The sequence below is a fragment of the Caretta caretta genome, chromosome 4 (genome assembly GCF_965140235.1).
Source record: "Caretta caretta isolate rCarCar2 chromosome 4, rCarCar1.hap1, whole genome shotgun sequence".
Taxonomy (NCBI): domain Eukaryota; kingdom Metazoa; phylum Chordata; order Testudines; family Cheloniidae; genus Caretta; species Caretta caretta.
The window spans coordinates 124,807,092-124,827,616 of record NC_134209.1 but is presented as its reverse complement, the minus strand read 5'-3'; the positions used below and the strand labels follow the sequence as shown (position 1 = coordinate 124,827,616).

Below are 20,525 nucleotides of genomic sequence, written 5' to 3'. Positions count from 1 at the left end.
GTACTAGCTAGAGTTTAGTGCAGACAGGCAGTGTGCAAGCTTCCTCACTTAACTCTGTTAATGCATCTCAGTGGTGACTTACAAAAGTTTTGTTACTCTTGTCTTGCTTCTCTCTTGCTCCCAAAATGGTCTGGTGCCCCCGGCCCCCCGATGGCAACATAGGTATAGGTTTAGAAGACACTAATTTCCACTTGTAGCCTACGCAATATTACATTCCATAAATCAGATTCAGCCTGGCGTGAGTGCAAGTCCACAGTCCTGAATGGAATTATACCTATATCTCTGGAGTCCAACTAATTTATATAGCTATAAATATATATGTCAGCTTCAGCTCAGTGGCTGAAGCTTGAAGTGCAGTCCCCAGCCAGCCAAAGAGCAGGCTTACTATAGACCTATCCTACCTACTCCTGTCAGAAATGGCTTTGGACTTCACAGCCAATGCCCATAAAGACAGCAATGAGCTGACGCAGCCGTTTTTGCTACAGTACTGACAGGATGCATCCCTATGTGCTCTGTTCCTTGCTATGGCTGCTGCCAAATCATGGGGCCTCCACAGACAAAGAATTGCCAAAACGCTGTGATCTGCCATCGTGCCCCATCATAGCTAGCTGCCCTAGAATCATCTTCAACCTTGGAAGAAACTAAAAGGAAAGTGAAATCCCTATTTAGCATACTGGATGGTCTAGCAGATACAGTCTCCATTCTGGCTTCCCAGCTAATGTCAAGAAGGACTCTGGATGGGGACTATGAGTAGAACCTGGGCTCCCCCGTGAGATCAGATCCACCATGTACATTTGTCCACATAGATGAACATGTAGATATTAAGTCCAGGACCCAACTACCCTCTTGGTACCCACATCCAGGTTCTTTGATACACCCTGGGGGTCCTCTCCCGGTCATATTCCCACTTCCCAGCTCATGGAGTATATCTACATAAACATTACAGAACTATACATCAATACTCCCAACTTCTTCTATCTTACACAACCTGCTGCATGCTTGGCTAGCTAATGAAGGAATGAACTTGTAGTTCAGACTGCACTTGATCCAAGCCGGGGTAACTATTACCTCTAACATATTGCAAATAGCACTCCCAAAGCTGTCCTGCCAGCAATGGCAATTTAACTGAGGTAGTCCCATGACCTCTTTGGCACTGCAGTCAGCCAGCAGTGCCACAACATCTATCCCTCTTTGCTGCACCAACTAGAACTTAGGGTCAGGACCATGCCACTGAGGCGTCCCTTCTGATGCATTTTTGGTAACATAAGTAAAGAAGTTTGTTTTTAAAATATGGTTTTAATTTTCCCATGTCCTTAACCTAATAAAGAATGTATTCATGAATTGAGCTGCAAATATTTTAGAACTTTGCATAAAAGGTTGCTTTGGACATTTGGACATTGGACATTTTTTTCTTTCATTGTCTTGAATGATTCTTTAGATGTTAAAGGCCAAACTCACCACCAAAACAAAACATGCAGGGAATGTGGGGTTTTCTTAATAATCTGTGTAGGGATGATTATTTAACACAAAACATTCTATATCTACACAAACAACTTGTCAGATGGGCTATATCACAGAGTAAGCTGGACCTTTAAGGGAGTCATGGGTTCAGCCTCACCTTTGACTAGTTTCTCTCTCAGTCCAGGGGTCATATGATGGAAGCATATGAATAGGGGCTTATCTATACTATCTATGGTTTGCTGATATATCTATACCGGTATAGTTATACGAGCAGAGCAAACGCAACATATGCCAACAAGAAGGAGTTTTATTATCAGTATACAGGTTTCAGAGTAACAGCCATGTTAGTCTGTATCCGCAAAAAGGACAGGAGTACTTGTGGCACCTTAGATGATAATAATAATAATAATAGAGACTAACAAATTTATTTGAGCATAAGCCTTCATGGGCTACAGCCCACTTCATTGGATGCATAGAATGGAACATATAATAATAAGAAAAATATATACATACAGATAAGTTGAAAGTTGCCACACAAACTGTGAGAGGCTAATTAGTTAAGATGAGCTATTATCAGCAGGAGAAAAGAAAACTTTCGTAGTGATAATCAAGATGGCCCATTTAGACAGTTGACAAGAAGGTGTGAGGATACTTAACATGGGAAAATAGATTCAATATCTGTAATGAACCAGCCACTCCCAGTCTCTATTCAAACCCAAGTTAATGGACCGCTTGTGTGGACTGGTCTAGGCTGAGGTTGATGGTGGGATGGAAATTGTTGAAATCATTCAACAACCTCAGCACCATCAACCTCAGCCTAGACCAATCCACACAAGCGGTCCATTTCCTGCACACTACTGTGCTAATAAGCAATGGTCACATAAAACACCACCCTATACTAGAAACCTACTGACCGCTATACTTACCTACATGCCTCCAGCTTTCATCCAGGACACACCACACGATCCATTGTCTACAGCCAAGCTCTAAGATACAACCGCATTTGCTCCAATCCCTCAGACAAAGACAAACACCTACAAGATCTCTATCAAGCAGTCTTAAAACTACAATACCCACCTGCTGAAGTGAAAAAACAGACTGACAGAGCCAGAAGAGTACCCAGAAGTCACCTACTACAGGACAGGCCCAACAAAGAAAATAACAGAACGCCACTAGCTGTCACCTTCAGACCCCAACTAAAACCTCTCCAGTGCGTCAAAGATCTACAACCTATCCTGAAAAATGATCCCTCACTCTCACAGATCTTGGGAGACAGACCAGTCCTCGCTTACAGACAGCACCCCAACCTGAAGCAAATACTCTCCAGCAACCACACACCACACAACAAAAACACTATCCCAGGAACCTGCCTTGCAACAAAGCCTGATGCCAACTCTGTCCACATATTTATTCAAGTGACACCATCATAGGACCGAATCACATTAGCCACGCCATCAGGGGCTCATTAACCCGCACATCTACCAATGTGATATATGCCATCATGTGCCAGCAATGCCCCTCTGCCATGTACATTGGCCAAACCAGACAGTCTCTATGCAAAACAATAAATGGACACAAATCTGACATGAGGAATCGTAACATTCAAAAACCGATAGGAGAACACTTCAACCTCTCTGGCCACTCAGTAACAGACTTAAAGGTGGGAATTTTGCAACGGAAAAGCTTCAGAAACAGACTCCAGTGAGAAACTGCTGAGCTTGAATTAATATGCAAACTAGATACCATTAACTTGGGTTTGTACAGAGACTGGGAGTGGCTGAGTCATTACAGATATTGAATCTATTTCCCATGTTAAGTATCCTCACACCTTCTTATCAACTGTCTAAACGGGCCATCTTGATTATCACTACAAAAGGTTTTTTTCTCCTGCTGATAACAGCTCATCTTAATTAATTAGCCTCTTACTCCACCTTTTCATGTTCTGTGCGTGTGTATATTATGATCTTCTTACTATATGTTCCATTCTATTCAACCGATGAAGTGGGCTGTAGCCCACAAAAGCTTATGCCCAAATAAATGTTAGTCTCTAAGGTGCCACAAGCACTCCTATTATCAGTATAGTTATACTACCTCCCCGAAAAACATTAGTTACGCCAACAGAAGCACTCTTCTGTTGCCATAGCTGCATCTACACTGGAAGGGTTTGCTGGCATAGTTCTGGCTGTCTGGGGTATGTGATTTTTTGGCACCCCAGACCCACAGAGCTAAGCTGACAAAACTTTGTCAGTGCAGATCTGGTCACTGTAGACCAGCCTAGGAACAGGCCTGCTGTGGGGTATATGACTAGGCAGAGTTCATTCCGGAGAAACTCAAATGAGCAGGAGGATTGTGTGAACTGCTCTACACAGACACTCTCCTTAGTTCCCAGGCAGAGGATCTGCAGAGCACAACCCTGCAGGGAGCAGGAGTTGGTGGAAGAACTGTGTTCTTTTGAACTTTATATTAAACAAGCCAGCCTCTCAGAAAGGGAAGGTTATTGAGAAAATACTCATATTTTGAAGTTTGATTAGCTGGGGAAGAAAGGGTAACGGAGGCAATAACTGGACTCAAAGCAGACCAGGAAAGCCCTGATATAGAAAGGATTCACATGAGTGCACTCTAAAGCCAAACATTCATACGTAGACTGGAAAATGTTTCTTTTTTGTGGTCAGATAAGATAGGTAATAAGATTGTATTTTGTGTGAATGCAAGTTAAAGGGTACACTAAAATATAACCTTTAAACTTCACAATATAACAGCACATCATTTCCTGCTCAGAGATAGCACTCCAAGATCAATTAATCATTGCTAAGGCGAACATAGAGTCAACATTCTTAATTAGTGTTGATGCACTCTCCTCTATGCCCTCATCTGTCATGAAGACTGTTTAAAAATCTGAGTTATTAGTCTTTATTGGGGAGAGGATCTGGTTAATATCTCTAAGAGTAGAAATCATTCATCCATCCACCATACACTGGTGCCTGATAATTTCTACCCCCAATATAATTTACAGATAACCACCGCCCTGAGACTATCTAGGCAGCTATAAATCAAAAAGAGAGTAGCTCTCATGCAACCTGGGTTAATTTTTGTTTACAATATATCCACAGAGAATGTTGGTTTGACACTTGAGGAGTCTGTTAATACATCAGATACGGAAAATATAAAAGAACTAGTCATGGTAAAAAAAAAAACCACAAATCAAATAAAATATAGTAGAACCATGCTAACTCACACTAATGGCTAGAAAGCTTACAGTGAATTACTGAATTGTTAGAAAGTGAACACACAAAGTTAAAAAAAAGCAAAGATCTTACTGCACAAAATTTACTTGTCTTAGCTTGTGATAATACTTAATAAACTTGTAGAACACCGTATCCTAAAGGGATAAAGTCAACACACACAGGTTTTTGTTTTGAACTACTTGCTGAGAACTGGAGCTTATTTCATCATTCCATGCTGCCTTGATTAATATTTAATACAATGTAACTTTAGTATTGTAATTGACTTTAGCAAACAAGTTCTTTACTTCTATTATTAACATTCCTGTTTTAGAAAAGCTGTATTATCACAGTCATCACAGATTTTACAACAAATGTTTCAGTATTTAATTTTGCTGTCAGAAAATAAATGTGAAATGTTAATCAGTTGCTTACTGAATAAATAAAAATAAAAGCTTGAGAAGTGCTGATGTGATTAAGCAACTGATTTAATTGATGATAGGCTGCAAATGAAGGAGGCAGATTTGGCTGGACCTTGGTTACAATCTATACTTGCGCAGTTTACATCAACCTAATTATGTCAGGGTACACACTACAGCCTTGCTTCCACCAATATAAGTGCCTTACTACATCGACATAATAACAACTCCACCTCCACGAGAGGCGTAGGGCTTATGTCGGTATAGCTAGGGCGACACAGAGTCCATTTTAGACTCTGTGGGTTACTTACATCAGCTCTTGGCAGTCATTCTTATCTATTTCAGGGCTTCATGCGGGAGCTGTGAAATTGACAAGAAAGCTGCTCACAGATTGGGCTGTCACCCTGGGATGAGTGGGGGGCTCCAGCTAGAGCCCAGTTGCCCACTGGGCTCCCCGCTCAGACCCAGGCTACTACCCTGGCTCCCCACTCGGAGCCAGGCTACCCCCAGGGTCCAGGTTCCCCATTCCTAGCCACGCTACTTCCCGAGCTCCCATACCTGGCTGCATTGAGGTGCCCAGCTCCCCACTCCTTGCTGGGAACCTGCCTGCACCCAGGCTCCAGGCATGGAACTATGCACTGGGAGCCCAGGCAGCTGCTGTGTTTCAAGCAGTGAGCCGGGGAGCAGCCGGTCTCCAGTCTCCTCACACTGCCTCTCAAGTCAGTGGAAGCACTCCTGGTGGGGACACTCACCACCGCTAGACGGAGGGTAGTGTGGACATGAACTACTGCAGTATTACTGAGGTAGCTGTAAGTCAACCTAACATAGGTTGACTTAAGTTTGTAGTGTAGATAGACATGCCTTCAAACTGAGCCTAACAAGACCACTGAGATATGATGTGGGAAAGTAAAGGAAGAAGAGAGGAGAAAGGAAGAAAACCCCACCATAACAGAAGACTAGGAGAAAAGAAACCATATATCCTGAAGAGAACAGTACTGTTTTCTCATAGAAGGATGGTTCCCCTAAGTTTTTGTGTTTTTTTCTGTCTCCTGCTCCTAATGATCTAATCTGCAGGGCAAATTCCTTCTTTCCTGCTGCACAGAGAAGAGATAAATACTCCAGAAGCAAGAGGAGGAAAAAAACACGAAAAACTTAAGGGACCTCAACTCATCCCAACACACCTAAGAAAGCCAGTACTAAATTAACAAATAGTATAGTTCTCTCAAAGTAAGGTTGGTGTGAGCAGAGGGAGAGGGACAAGGAAGGCAGGGACTGTCTCCTAAATTTTGGGGTTTCTTCAGCTTCTCCTACTTCTGGATGGTTTAATCCTCTGGAAGTTAAGCAAGGTCAGGTTACCCTGCTTGCCTAGAGGATCTGCTTCTGAAGACAAGCCTGAAAGACTTTAAAGAAACTAACTATACAGGGAACATATCATATCAAGGGGCTAAAGCAAATTTTTAATGAAATCTTTTTTACCTAATTTTGAACCCTGCAGTATAAAGCAGAGATAGTCCAGATAGTTATAAAAGAAAAGCTCATGTGATTGTCAACTAATAATATTGTACTGTACTGAAAAGAGAAAGTTAGATACTTCTGCAACCTGCTCCATGGGAAAAAACCACAAGACTGTGAAAGTTATCGTATTGTGATTATGCCAAACTGGAAAAGTAGCTCTTTTAAATTTGATAAAAACAATAATTAATATGGTGTTTAGTGCTCTGAATAACACAATTCTGCATCCCCACCTGGAGGCAAAACAAACTTCTACCTGGAAAGGGCGTTCACACCAACATCTCAGTGGCTGGGTTCTGAAGGTCTACCTAAAGTCTTTGACTAGCAGGCTACTGATGTAAAACAAACAGTAAAGTTACCTAAGCAGTTTTTGGCAGTTTTCTGTGTTAAAGTAACTACTACTTAATATTATGATTTCAAAGATGTTAATATTGAGGATGTGTAATGATGGAAGCCACATATGATAAAACTGCTTCCTAAGAAATGCTGAAAATACTAATGAGTCAGATATTCCTTACACAAAGGTGTTCGTGTCCACAAGAGACAAATGTGCATATATAAGTGCCACAGGAGAAAAAGCCTAACACACATGCTGCTGAATGGAGTGCATGTCATTTGTGAAGCCAATCTGCAAAACATGCCAGAGGTGTTTGGAAGAAAAACTTCAGTAAACAATCTTGTTGCAACTGTTGTATAAAAAAAACACCAAACACACCACATACACATTCATAACTACTTCTGAAAAGAAAGCCAGATACAAGCAACGCTTTACAGCTCCAGGTAAATCCTCAGTATGGATTTCCTTATCAGTATTCAGTGGATGGAACCCTGGGTTTCTTCCCATTTTCTACCCTGCAGAACAGCCGAATAATTAAGTTTTCTTTTAAAAAATGGGAGAGAGAGAGAGAGAGAGAGATGCATATTGTAACTTTGTCAACATACCCAAATCATCAAATGTGTCACTACAGAAACACAACACTGCAGATGCATGCAGTTCATAAGTGCTTAAGAAGTACGAAGCAGGCCAAATTAAGGCTGTCTGTCCAAATGATCAAATGCTGAATACAACATCATTAGAAGTCACAAAGAAAACTTCTAATTAATGGGACTGCAATTAAACATGCAGAATAACCACTGTGGAAATAGTGTCTAATGGCAGCCTTCAGTGATGCAAGTACGGTGGTATGGTACGGTACGCCATACCAGTAAGATATTTATAGCTGGTATGGCATACCGGAAAGACACAGGAGGAGCCCGCCCCCAGCCCTTCCAAGCAGCTGCATCTTCTGAGTCCTCCTGCATGGGGTCTGTACAGCAGCCCTGCCGGAGGAGTTGCACGTTTTGCCCCTTTCGCCGCTGTGGTTCCTGGGATAGCCATGGGATAGTTCCGGGGATAGCCCCCCCCACAGATAACGTAGGATGGATGTGGATCATGGGGAGGGGACAGGGAGAGCAAGGGGGCCCCTGGCGAGGAGGAGTCACGTGCAGGGTCATGTGGGGAAGTCACGTGCCCCCCCACCTTTGTGTCCCTCCCATTAATGCAGCGTACTGGCAAGAAAGGATTTCTACTTGCAACACTGGAAGTCTTCGTAATTACACTACTGCAAGGGAGAAATGCAGAAATAAACATTATTGGAATAATCTCCAAAAGCTAACTGAAAAGCAGATGAGAAAAAACACCGCTCTAAGACAGGTAGCTGGAAGAAGCCATAAAAGGCTAGAAGAAACGAACAGAAAATATGTGCCTAATTTAATGAACAGGAGTAATTCCACTGACTACTTGTTTAAGTGCTTTGCTAGATCAAGATTCTAAGTATCATGCTGTTAACATACCTGGATTTTACACAAAAAAGCAGGTTTTGTTGGTAAAATTCAAACATCCACACTTGAAAATTTGGTCTTTAGAGAAGTAAAAAACATTTTAAATTAGTTGAAATTAAAATCACCTTATTTGTATTTTGTGACAAGTGATACTTAGGAATCCAATAAATCCGTTTGCCATGGAAAAATGCAGAATTTGCGTTTTTACAGAGAATCTTTAGTTTTTACATTTTGTGAAAAAATAAAAACATATACAGTAGAACCCCGTTTATCTGAGTTTCCATCACCCAGCTCTTCGTATTAACCAAGCTAGGGCTGACAGCCCGAATCGGGGCGTGGGCTGTCAGCTGAAGCCCGAGCTCCACCACACACGGCTGAAAGTAAGAGCCCCGCCGCACGGGGCTGAAGCTCTCCGGATTATCTGAATTTTCGATTAACCAATGTGGCCCCGGTTCCAATTAGGTTGGATAAATGGGGTTCCAGTGTATCAATAAAACACTGTGTTCAGCCGATACCTGTGGCTAGGGAAACTAAAGTTCAGCGTCTCATTTTAATTGCGGAAAAAAATAAGATTTTTATGGGTTTTTTTAATCAGAGAATTTGGGGGATTTTAATCACGGAAAACTAGGATCCCTGGTGATGCTATATATCCATGGATACTCTGATCATTCATGGAATTAGCAATCATTACGGTTTAGTTTCTGATGTCTTGTCTCAATGAAGGACCCCACAAGCTTGATACACCGTGGTCATGATTATGACTTTGGATGAGATCTCCACTTACACAGAACAAGACTACAACTGGCTGCTACAGAGAAGAGAGTGAAAACTATCTGAGACAAGTAATAAAAGTCATTGGAAGTAAGGATAACAAAGTACTAATAGACCTTGTTATAAGGAACTGGGGATGAAAGCCAATTGATACAAAAGTTTAATCTGCCTTTTCTGCCCATTCCAAAAGATATAGTTGTAGCCATGTCTGTTCCAGGATATTAGAGAGACAAGATGAGTGAGGGAATATCTTCTATTGGACCAACTTCTGTTGTAGAGAGAAAAACAAGCTTTTGAGTCACAGAGAGCTCTCCTTCAGGTCTGGGAACGGTACTCAGAACCTCACAGCTAAATGCAAGATAGAATAGATTTGTTTAGCATAAGTAATTAGCACATATTGTAAGGGTGCTTTTGTCTTTTATCATTTTCCTGTGAGAGTTCATATGAGAGCATAGTGCACTAAATGCCCCAATAGCAATTATCACCACACTCTTGAATGAACTCACACAGGAAAATGGTGAGAGACAAAAACACCCTAAATAGGATGACCATACATCCTATTTTGGCCAAGACAGTCCCTTTTTTTAAGCCCTGTCCTGACCATCCCGACTTTTTTGCTAAAAATGGGCGTTTGTCCAATTTACACTTGCCAACTGATCAAGTCAAAAAACTGGGGTGCGGAGGAATATGGGGGGGGAGTGGCAATGGCACCCTCACACAGAGGGGGCAGGGCTTTGGCAGGGGGCAGGCGGGGTTTGGGTGAACAGTGATGCCAGCCCCAGCCTTGCATGTGGAGAGTGGGGGAGCCAGCCTTGCATGGGGAGAGCCTCATGCAGGGAGGAGCAGGGGTGGGTGAGCAGCTTGGGCCAGCCCTGCATGGGGGGATAAAGGCTCAGGCTAGCCCCATGTGGTGTCCCTTTTTCCCTTTGGGAAATATGGTCACCCTAACCTTACATCACCTTTGGGGTGAACACTTCACAAAGCGATCACTCTATATCTGACCATCAGTCCTCATCCTCAAAGGAAATGTGTACAACACTTTCAAAAGACAGGCATGGAACTTACATTCATAATTCTGCTAGATACCAAAAATCATGGACTGAACAGACACGCTGGATTTATGGTTTATTACAACAATCTGTAATCCACTAACCCCCCGTTTTGTCCTAAAACTGCAGAGATGTTAATGGGTCACTCTACCTTGAATGGTCCCTTAGAATATGTGCTACCTACTTTTGCTAAACAATCTGTTCCATCTTGCATTTAGCTGTAAGGTTCTGAGTACCTTTCCCAGACCTGAAGAAGAGCTCTGTGTGACTCAAAAGCTTGTCTCTCTCAGCAACAGAAGTTGGTCAAATAGAAGATATTACCTCACTCACCTTGTCATTCCAAAAGATGACTTTTACCAACATGTTCACTTCCAAACCATTTAGTAGTACAGCGAAAGCAGAATTTAAAAAAAAAAAAAAAAAAAAACTCTTTACTAACAAATATGCTAACTGTCTTCTTCTATGCCTAGCAAGTATCATAAGAAGATGCAGTACACAACTACATTAACATTCTACAATATTTGATGATAACTTGCACCATTTGAAAACAGCATTTATTTGGAAAAGGTATTTTCAACTACCTTAATGCATGTGTGTACGTAGTTCAAAGTGAAGGAGGAAAATGTAGACTTAAGATATCATCTCTTCCCCCTTCTTAAAATATTATCTAAATGAGAATTATTTCCCCACTTCAGTTAAACGCTTTCACAAGAGGACTAACTGACATCAAGAAAAGTTCCTATTCCTTCACAGGTGGTATCAATATGTGGAATAGTATGATAAATGGGAGTTTAAAGCAAAGTAACATTAAGATACTGAAAAGGGACACCAGCACCTTTAAACATATGCCAAGACTTTAACCACGCATTTTTGAAAGTTAGGCTCTTAAGTCAATATTTAGTCACCTAAATAGTGGCCTGATTTTCAAAAGTACTGACTTGAATGGGAACTGCTTGGTACTCAGCACTTTTTGCAGTTTTCTAAAAAGATATGCTGTAGCTCAAACATAAATTATGGTTTTGAGACAGAAATTATTGGATGAGATTATTTACCCTGTGTTATGCAGGAGGTTAGACTAGATGATCATAATGCTCCCTTCGGGCCTTTAAATCTGTGACTCTGTATGTTCCAAATAGGTCGCAGCTCCCAACACGTTATCCTATCATCATCTACTGACTGCAGAAGCTGAGCCATTCTAAATGGAATGCATTTATTTAGACGCAGTTGTCAGTTGTGTTAACTTTAACCCCTGTGATACATAGGCATCAAAACCATACTTCTCCTGTGAGTACTGATCTTATTATCTGCCTGCTTGTATCACAACAGGAGCATGAATACAATAAAGTACTCAGGACATATTGAGATAGAATCCTTCTTTGATTTCATCTTCCTGTTGTAAAGTTTGGAAAGGTAATTAATTTCTAAATGCTTCATTCTGGTTATGGTTAAATAGCAATAAGGCACTTGGATATAAAATAATTACTAATCTACGTAGCATTCCTTGCTCCCTTCCTCTGGAGAGATGCCATACTTCTAGAGATTTCCATAACAGCACTATACATTCTTTAGGATCACAAGAAAGTTATATTTTGCTTTATGTTCATATCCAGCTGGCCACAGAACAGACATAAATTAGAGGCTCTCCAAAACAGATAAGAGGTACCCCACTCCTTCAGCTCATATATTTATGAGCTACAGGCCCTTTTCTTGGTCAATGTCAGTCTGCTATTCAAAAATTCATACAGACCCATAAAACCAAATCCTACTTTCAGTTGTATTCAGTGAGTTCCATTAGTTTAATGAGGTTTCATGTACATAATTAAGAAAAGAATTTGACTCAAGTTATATAACAGAGATACAGTTCTCTCCTCTAACCGAAATTGAAAATCAATGTCTGATTTTCTGTCTATGATGGTGTCATTCCAGCAAAACAGCATTACTTATGTGTATCCTCTTGTAAATACTTTACAAGCTTTGCACAACTCCAGGTGGGAAGTCCAATTTCTAGGTAGAATATAAATCAATGAAAAATATTTTTCATTTGGATTTCAACAGAATCTGTATTATTGGCTCTGGTGTGCTATGGTACAACAGAGTCTATGTTATACTTTCAGAAGTGCTATTTATATATTGTAACTAAGTGTTGCTCTGTGTTCTTCCCAGAAAAACAAAAGCAGTCTTTCATAATGAACATCAGAAATAGTTTCAGCATTGCGGTTGCAACTCTAGAGTTAACGGCTAGGAATTAACGTATCTCAACTTTACTTTCATTTGCTTGTAACAGTTTCAAAAAGTTATCTTTCTGGATGAAATGTATCAGGTTTGGTCTTGACATGAACATGAATTATTTGAGAAAGACACAAAAATGTGTTTTACCCTTTGTGTTATTTAAACAAATATATGTCCGTTACTAAAGATTATTAGAACTTTTTCATTGCATGGCTTTTTTTATTTTTTTAAACTGGGCATATCCTGCTCCTACTGAAGTTAATGGTAAAAAGATTAAGAGAAGTGGGATGAAGCCCTGTGATTTCTAATCAGGGAGTTTCTGAAGGACTGATTAAAACCAGGAGAAAATTAGGATCCAGCTGGTATTTTTATGATTGGGAAATAATTTCTTAAGAAGGGTTTTTGATGATTAAGAGTAAGAAAAGGATCAAACTATGTTCTGATGATCAAAAAAGGGTTTACAATGAATGACAAATACCAACAGAACTATGGAGAATAATCCACCTCTAAATTATAGACGGTATGCAAGAAAATAAAAATGCTCCAGGAAAAAATCTCTTTTTATGCTTAAAGCTTAATTCCATGCTTTTAAATTATGGAAGCAGATTATTTTATTAACTGATTTCCACCTAGCAAAGAAAAACAGTCACTGTTACAATATAGAATTTAGAAAGACCTAAAACATAAAACCCATTATGTTGTTCCTTTGTAACTAAAGATCGGTCTTATAGTATTTCTCAATATTAAACAAACAGCCAAAGTACTTCAATTAACTAGTATTTATGCATTAATAACTTACTTTTATTGCCTACCAACGCCACAAGTGGCTGAATTTCTGATTCTTCATTTGCTTTCTTTACCATATTATACCAGTCTTCTAAATTTTCAAAGCTCTGGTAATTGGTGATGTCATATACCAAAAGGATACCCTGAGGAGAAAAGATATATTTGGAACATTATACATTGACAAAAGTTATTCATTGCAATAAGTTACTATTAAATTCACATTAAGTTTATTTTTTAAAATTCTTCAAAAGCTGAGATGCCACTAATTGTAAATTTTGTTTTATTATTATTATTATTGTAATCCAAACTGAACAGTTAGGATTCAAGCAACTCCACTAAATAAATATTTTATGAGATAAGACACATAGCAGTACACAGACTTTATTACTCATATATTAATTGTATCACAGCTAGAGAAACACAATGGAAATTTAGCAAAGAAAAACAGCAACCAGTATATTACTCAGAGTAGAATGTCACTGTCCAACATTTACATTTCTTTTAAAAACCTCAAAAGCTTTTCAAAATGAAAGTTAATATTGATTTAGTTAGGGATTGGTCCTGCTTGGAGCAGTGGGTTAGACTAGATGGCCTCCTGAAGTCCCTTCCAACCCTGATATTCTAGGATTGTAAAAACTAAGTTGTAAAAGGGCTGCTAATTATCTAGTTTTCACCATAGGTTTCCAGATTTGATTTTTTTTTTTTAATTGTGAATCACATATTTCTTATTGCCTGCCTGCTGCTTCTATTCTCCCAGCTGGGGCAAAAAGCCAGCTCCAGTCCTTTACTGTTGTAGAAGACAAGTATTGGCAGGCTTTTAACAAAACTCTAAGGGCCTGATCAAAAGCTCAGCATAGGTCAATGGAGAGACTAGCATTGACTTAAATGGACTTTAGGTCATGTCCTAAGTGAGAAATATTCAAAAGACAGATATTAATCAGGTGTCCCATAAAATCCATTATTTTGTGGCGAAAGTCCATTGACATCCCTGACTTCCCTGCAGGCTTTAGCCTACCTCTTCTCATCTTTTTTCCTCCATGGATTCAATGGTCAGCTCTCACCTTCATTCTCTTCTCAATTATTCACCCCTTTGTCCTTCTCTCCCACTGTTCCCTCCAATTCAATATCCCATAGCCCAGGCTCACATCCAGAATCTGCTTCTGCTGATCCTGTTCCCATCGTTCTATATACCTCTAAAGAAAAATCACAAAGACCACATAGCGTTCCTCCACTACAAATCCATCCTTTTCTCCTTATGTACCACCAACTTCCTTGCAAAACGGCTTTACTATTCCTTCAGAAGCCCTGCTTATAACCTACGACACCTTTGATTCCTCCCTCTCCGTACAGTATTATCAGCTTCTTCAAGGAGATGGACAAGAACTAGCATGATCTCCCTTTCACCCTCTTCCCCACGAAACACTCTTTCCTCTTTTATCTCACTCACTGAATCTAATGTCTTGCACCAACCGTTCCCTTCCAACTCTTCCATCGCCTGCCCCTTGACTCCATCTCTCCCAGTTACTGATCTCCTTACTCCTACTCTACCCATCCTTCCGAAATATTTCGACCTGGAAATATGCAGGAGGGAAGTAGCAGTTATATAGCAAAGTTACTTTCCTAACTTTGAACATCAGTTATACAGTAGGAATTGGGGGGAAGGGGTACAAAGAGACTGGGATTGGGACAAGCCATGCCCTCAAGCAAGCATGCTCATGAACAGGTCAATCAAGGTAACAGTTGACTGTGAGGACTGAAAGTGTTCACATGGAAACTCAAAATAAAGATCATTGTGAACTGGAGATGTGCCATCAAATACCAAGGAGAATGTAATAGATACATACTGCCTACTAACCAAGTGGCTATTCTACACAAATGGATTTTTGAGCAATTTGTGGCTGTTATAAAAACAGAGTGGCAGAAAATAAAGGAGGATGGTAAGGTCTTGAAATGAAAAGATAGACCCCCTTGGCAAAGCCCCACCTTCATTCATCTTGATTTGGGCAATAAAGCAACACCCCAGTGAGGGCAGAAAGCTTAACACAATTTATCATAGCTACCTGACAGTTGGGATGCCAAAAAACTGCACTGTATCCAAATTTTTGTTTTACTAGTGGAAGCTTTGTTGTGAGCAAGACACAGTGTTGTGCCATGTCTAATGGGAATGGAAAAAGGGGAGCACAAGGGTAGGGGTTTTTTAGGTAGGAGAATAGGAGTGAGGTTGGTAGAAAATAGAAAATGAGGAGGAGCATGTGGCATGCTCCTTCCAGCTCCAGTACTGCCACCTTCCCCATTTAGTAGCAAAGCATGACAGTCCTTATCTCAGATAGCTCCAGAGTTCAGAAGACACTTGGGCGATAGCAGCATGTTAAACAAAATTAATGCAGAGTAACGTATTTAAAATATTTATACCTAACATGATGGGCTGGCTGTCTCCAGTATCTCTTCAGAGCACCACTGTGCTGCTGCAGGACTTAAAGCCAAGCATAGCCCCTGCTCCCCCTTAGGAGAAAAGGAATCCCACAACAGAGGTTTCATGGAAGATACTCTTGAAGTGAGTTCTAGCAGCTGTAGCTCCACAGTGTCCTTACTATTACCTTCCAGGCCATCTCCAACACTGCCTTAAAAAATTATGTACTTTCCTCAATCATTCCCTGTCTTTGAATCCTCTCACTGATTGTCCCACACAACAAGTTTAAACTCTTGGTACTTGCTCCTAAGGTCCTGCACAATTCTGTCATGGCCTGCCTGCGGGCCCGTGTGCACGCACACACACACACACACCTCTAACAATACCGACTTCTCCCTGCTGTTTCTCTTTCTCCCACTCCAATGTCTAGACTTTTTTCCAGGTTACCCCTTATGCATGAACTGGGAGATCACTCTCAGTATATCCGGAACCGCACCCTCTTATAATTAAACAACAGAAGCAAATGCTGATGTCTGAACTCATGGAAATGATATAGGATTGACAGTGTTCACTACTCTCTCCTTTCATCTCTTGGGGCTTACTTTGACTGCAACCCAGGATATCCACAAATTGTGGAAACAGGCCCAATGCTGTCTTCAAATACCGGATATCAGTGTGTTACCCAGGTTTTATATCAGTGTAACTCTATTATTTGAGACATGGGCTGGCAGGGATGCAATAGAAGACAAGGACAGACTGATTTTATGGCCTTTACACTAAATACTAATCTGTAATCTTATTTTTTGCCCCAACAAAAAGATAATGTATAATACTCTACCACTGACTTATTCTGAACTTTACAATTATGGAGGTGCTGGTCACAACTTCATATCTAAGATTTAGTTTGGTTTTCTACTGAAAGCAGAGATTCAACCTTCATTTTCTCTGGAAAAATACAGTGTATCCTCCCCAAACTTACAATACTTTAAGTACAGAGAGAACAGATATAAAATTCAATCACTGCTATTTCCCCAACATGCACATGAAATACACTTAGAAAGGAGGCATTTTTAAAGGATAAAAAATGAGAAAGAAAAACAATTAAAATTAGCCTGGTAACACAGATGTAGCACACTGCCCCACCATGAGAAAGAAAAATGTTTGAGAACTGACAGGATACCACGACGTGAACAGTATGTTAATTCTCTAGTCTCCAGCACATATTCTCTGCTTGCATAACAACATTCTGGCAATGGAGACATTACGCCTACCTTACTGTACATGTGAGTGTTTTTTGTTTCTGAATTGTAGCATATTTGCAAAAATAGTCCACTGGAAGCTGAGTGTACTGCAGAAATGATTTGCTGGTCTCTAGAGAAGGTATGGTCCGCACTACTCTTATTCTGTTAACAAGCTAATTTATGAAGTAGCATATGCCAACTCTGAAGGATACTTTACACTAGAGATATGGATAGGGTCTGCAGCTATACAGCTCAGAGTTGGGAGTTGGTCTAAAACATATTTACAGCATAAAAATGCAATTCTAAATGCTTCATAACAGTATTAAATGGAATTATACATAATTTGACACTAGAAAAAACATTTAAGAAGTTTCAAATATTTACAACAGTAGTATATTAAAAAGATTAAAGAAAATGCTAATCCAATAATTTTATAGTTTAAATTTTATTATCAATGCTTATCAAGTTATAGCCCTATCCAAATGATAGATATGATTACGAAAGAGCTGATTAAATTTTAATTTGAGATCATTAAATTAAATTGAATGCTCATGAAAAGCCTCAGATTAAAAGTAATAGACACTGAAATCTTCTAGCCACAGAACAGATGGAGCACAAGGGTAGGGGTTTTTTAGGTAGGAGAATAGGAGTGAGGTTGGTAGAAAATAGAAAATGAGGAGGAGCATGTGGCATCTTCCCCCTACAAACATGCAGAGAGCACCCATGCTTAAAAGGTAAGGTAGTTCACTGTCTATGCCTATTAATCATCAGCTTCTCTGAAGAGACGAACCTAAAGGTTGCCAAGACTGGCAAATCTGTGATGTGGCCACATTCTCACTAGGGACTAGATGCAAACTACATAGCTCACAAAAGTACAAAAAGGAGCCAATCTACTTGCATCTTCTTTTGTAAATCTCTTAATAAGTTTTCCCATTGTTAACATAGGTACATAAAAGTTCCTTATACTGATAATTATCACAATAATACATTAAACAAAAATCTAAGTTAGCTTTTAAAGGGTGCCTTACTCTGGCTGTTTAAATAATATTTACTTAGCACCTTTCATTCAGAAAGATCCCAAAGCTCTTTACTGTCTGCTAGAATCATTTCAGCCACCACGAAATTTAGCCAGCTCTGGGGTGGAATACAGCAACCACATCATTCTGGGCTAGCAACACTAAAACAACAACAGTTTTAGGAGGGGAAGTAAATTACTAACTTCTTCAGCTGAAAGTATATGGAAAATTAGGTAGATACATTGGAAATAGACTGAGACACCAAGGTTAATACCACTCCGATTGCAAAATGTGACATAGGAAGCCCAGAGCTCTGTTCTATGCCTCAGCCACAAGATGGCATCTCTAACAGTACCATAACCCAAAGCTCCATCCTGGAGAGTTGATTCTATTCTGAATGAGAAAGAAGGAAGCCACTAATGCCAATTTCTGCAGCACCTAGAGTTTCTTTGAATACCCCTCATCCAAATACTAAGCACACCCAACAGTCTGATTATGTCGTCTGACCAGATCATGGACTAAGAGGATATAGGTACAGGATATATTGTTTACAATGACTTGTGCAGAATCTGTATCTACCATATGCCCCAACCCAGGAAAATGATGCATATGGGTAGTAGACCTCTGCATCCACGTGGAGTCCATGTGACTTGCACAGGCATAGCAGTCCATTCACACACAAGAAGTTGCAGAATCAAAGCTTTACATGGTTAAGTTCCTTGGGGCAGGAGGCAAGTCTTCTTTTTTGCAGGCAAAGCAACAAGAAAACTACCAGTACTTAATAATTAGTTCTATGGAAATGACACATGACGTTATCTGCATTAAGAACTGAAATTATTGCCTTTTGCACACTTAATAGAACCTTAATGAAATATTCTGAATAGATATTTATGCAGACAGTATATGGTTGCTTCGGTCATACATTCATTTCACAGCTAACAAGGCATTAAGGGTCAGATTTAAAAAAGGTATTTAGGCATGTAAAGATGCATATAGGCACCTAGTGAGATTTATAAGGCACCTATCTGCATCTTTACGTGCCTAAATACCTTTATAAATCTGATGCCTAATGATCTGGGATTTATGAACTCACACGTAAAAGTGATTGGATGTGAAGGGACTGACTTTTGAGGAAAGATTAAAAGAACTAATGGTAACATTTTGAAAACCACATTGATGATTTAGGCACTTAAGTCACTTATTCAAAAATAATTTTGGTACTTTGGAGACAAAATCCCATTGACTTTCAATGGGAATTAGGTGTCTAACCTGCTTACATGCTTCTGTAAATCCTATTAGACACCTATCTGCATTCTTAGGCATTTAAATACTTTTGTTAATTTGTAAATGGAGACTGGAGCAGTGGCATATTTCAAGACACTAAGTAAGTAGGTAATAATTCCTTATGAATTTTTTGCTTCAAGAATATCATCATATATTTTGTCTTAATTAAATATCTAGCTTTGGCTTATTATAATGATCAAATACATTATTCAATCATGGAATCATTTTATCTATGAAATAAAAGATCCAGGGCTGAAACCTTACCTTAATATTCAGTATGCATTATATTTTCACATTACTTAATTCCAAGATATACACACGGGTTCAACAAACAGAGCAACTGATCAGGATGCAGTATTTCTATTTGCACTTTTTAAAGTTAGACTTTAGCATATCTCGTAGCAGGTTATCAAAGTACAAAAACCTCTTTAGGCAAAAACAAATCAAGTCAGAGTGCAAATGGATTCTCCGATTTCATCCCTCTAAACAACCTGATTTTATCTCTAAAGAGCAATTAGTTTTGGGTCTGAATTAAGGTGACTTCTTATAGTCGTTGGTGACAAGGCGAGTAACACCAGCAATTTCAACTGCCTGCTGTGTTATGGAATGCAGGTGGATGCAGCTATATGTTCTGCCTATCTACTCCCTTTCTTTATACTTCACTATATTGCCTGCTCCCAAGAATTTTGTTATATACGTAGACTAGGATTCTTCCCTTCAAATTCCACATGGTGCCCTATTTCGATCTCCCCTTTTTCGTTTCCACTAAACCTTCAGATTCCCTACATTGAAGCAACTTTCAGCCTGGAAGAGAACAGACTACAGCTTCTTCCAGAACTATCCATGCTGTTTCATCTGTTCTTCATGGAGGCTGCTGGAAAGCTAATGCTAAGAAAGTGTTCAGACCAGCCCTGGAGACGGAGACGGAAACTGACATTAATTTATTAGAAAGTTGCAACTAGTGTAGTTTATCAATCAAATAAAAGTAGCTTTTGCAGTTCTTAGTTATTTTAATGGAAATGTTACCAGATCACCCAATGCTGCTAAATTACAGATTACTATGATTTAAAAGAACACAATCAGCTTTATAAAAATCACACTTTGGTCTAAATTTTTTGGGTCTACTATTGCTACAAGAAACTCCTAAATCATCAGTGAAAGTAATAAAAGAAAAAGTATGTGTGTTTATTGGGAACACTGTGAATAGTTAGTTTCCTTGTTTCACTGCAGTCACTTTCACCTGTTGCTTGATAGGTCTTTCACAGGACAGAGAAAATCTTTTTAAAAAAAAATTAAGTTAAGTGT

General features: G+C 39.6%; 1 protein-coding gene across 4 annotated transcripts in view; it reads right to left on the bottom strand.

Annotated features, from left to right (window-relative positions):
* Window positions 1-20,525, bottom strand: part of RAB28 (RAB28, member RAS oncogene family) — a 92,383-nt gene that overhangs the window by 54,216 nt on the left and 17,642 nt on the right. For all 4 annotated transcript variants that reach the window (XM_048848853.2, XM_048848852.2, XM_048848856.2 and 1 more), the window contains exon 4: window positions 13,283-13,412. In XM_048848853.2, the coding sequence (XP_048704810.1) occupies window positions 13,283-13,412 (130 nt within the window). The remainder of the gene's footprint in view (window positions 1-13,282; window positions 13,413-20,525) is intronic.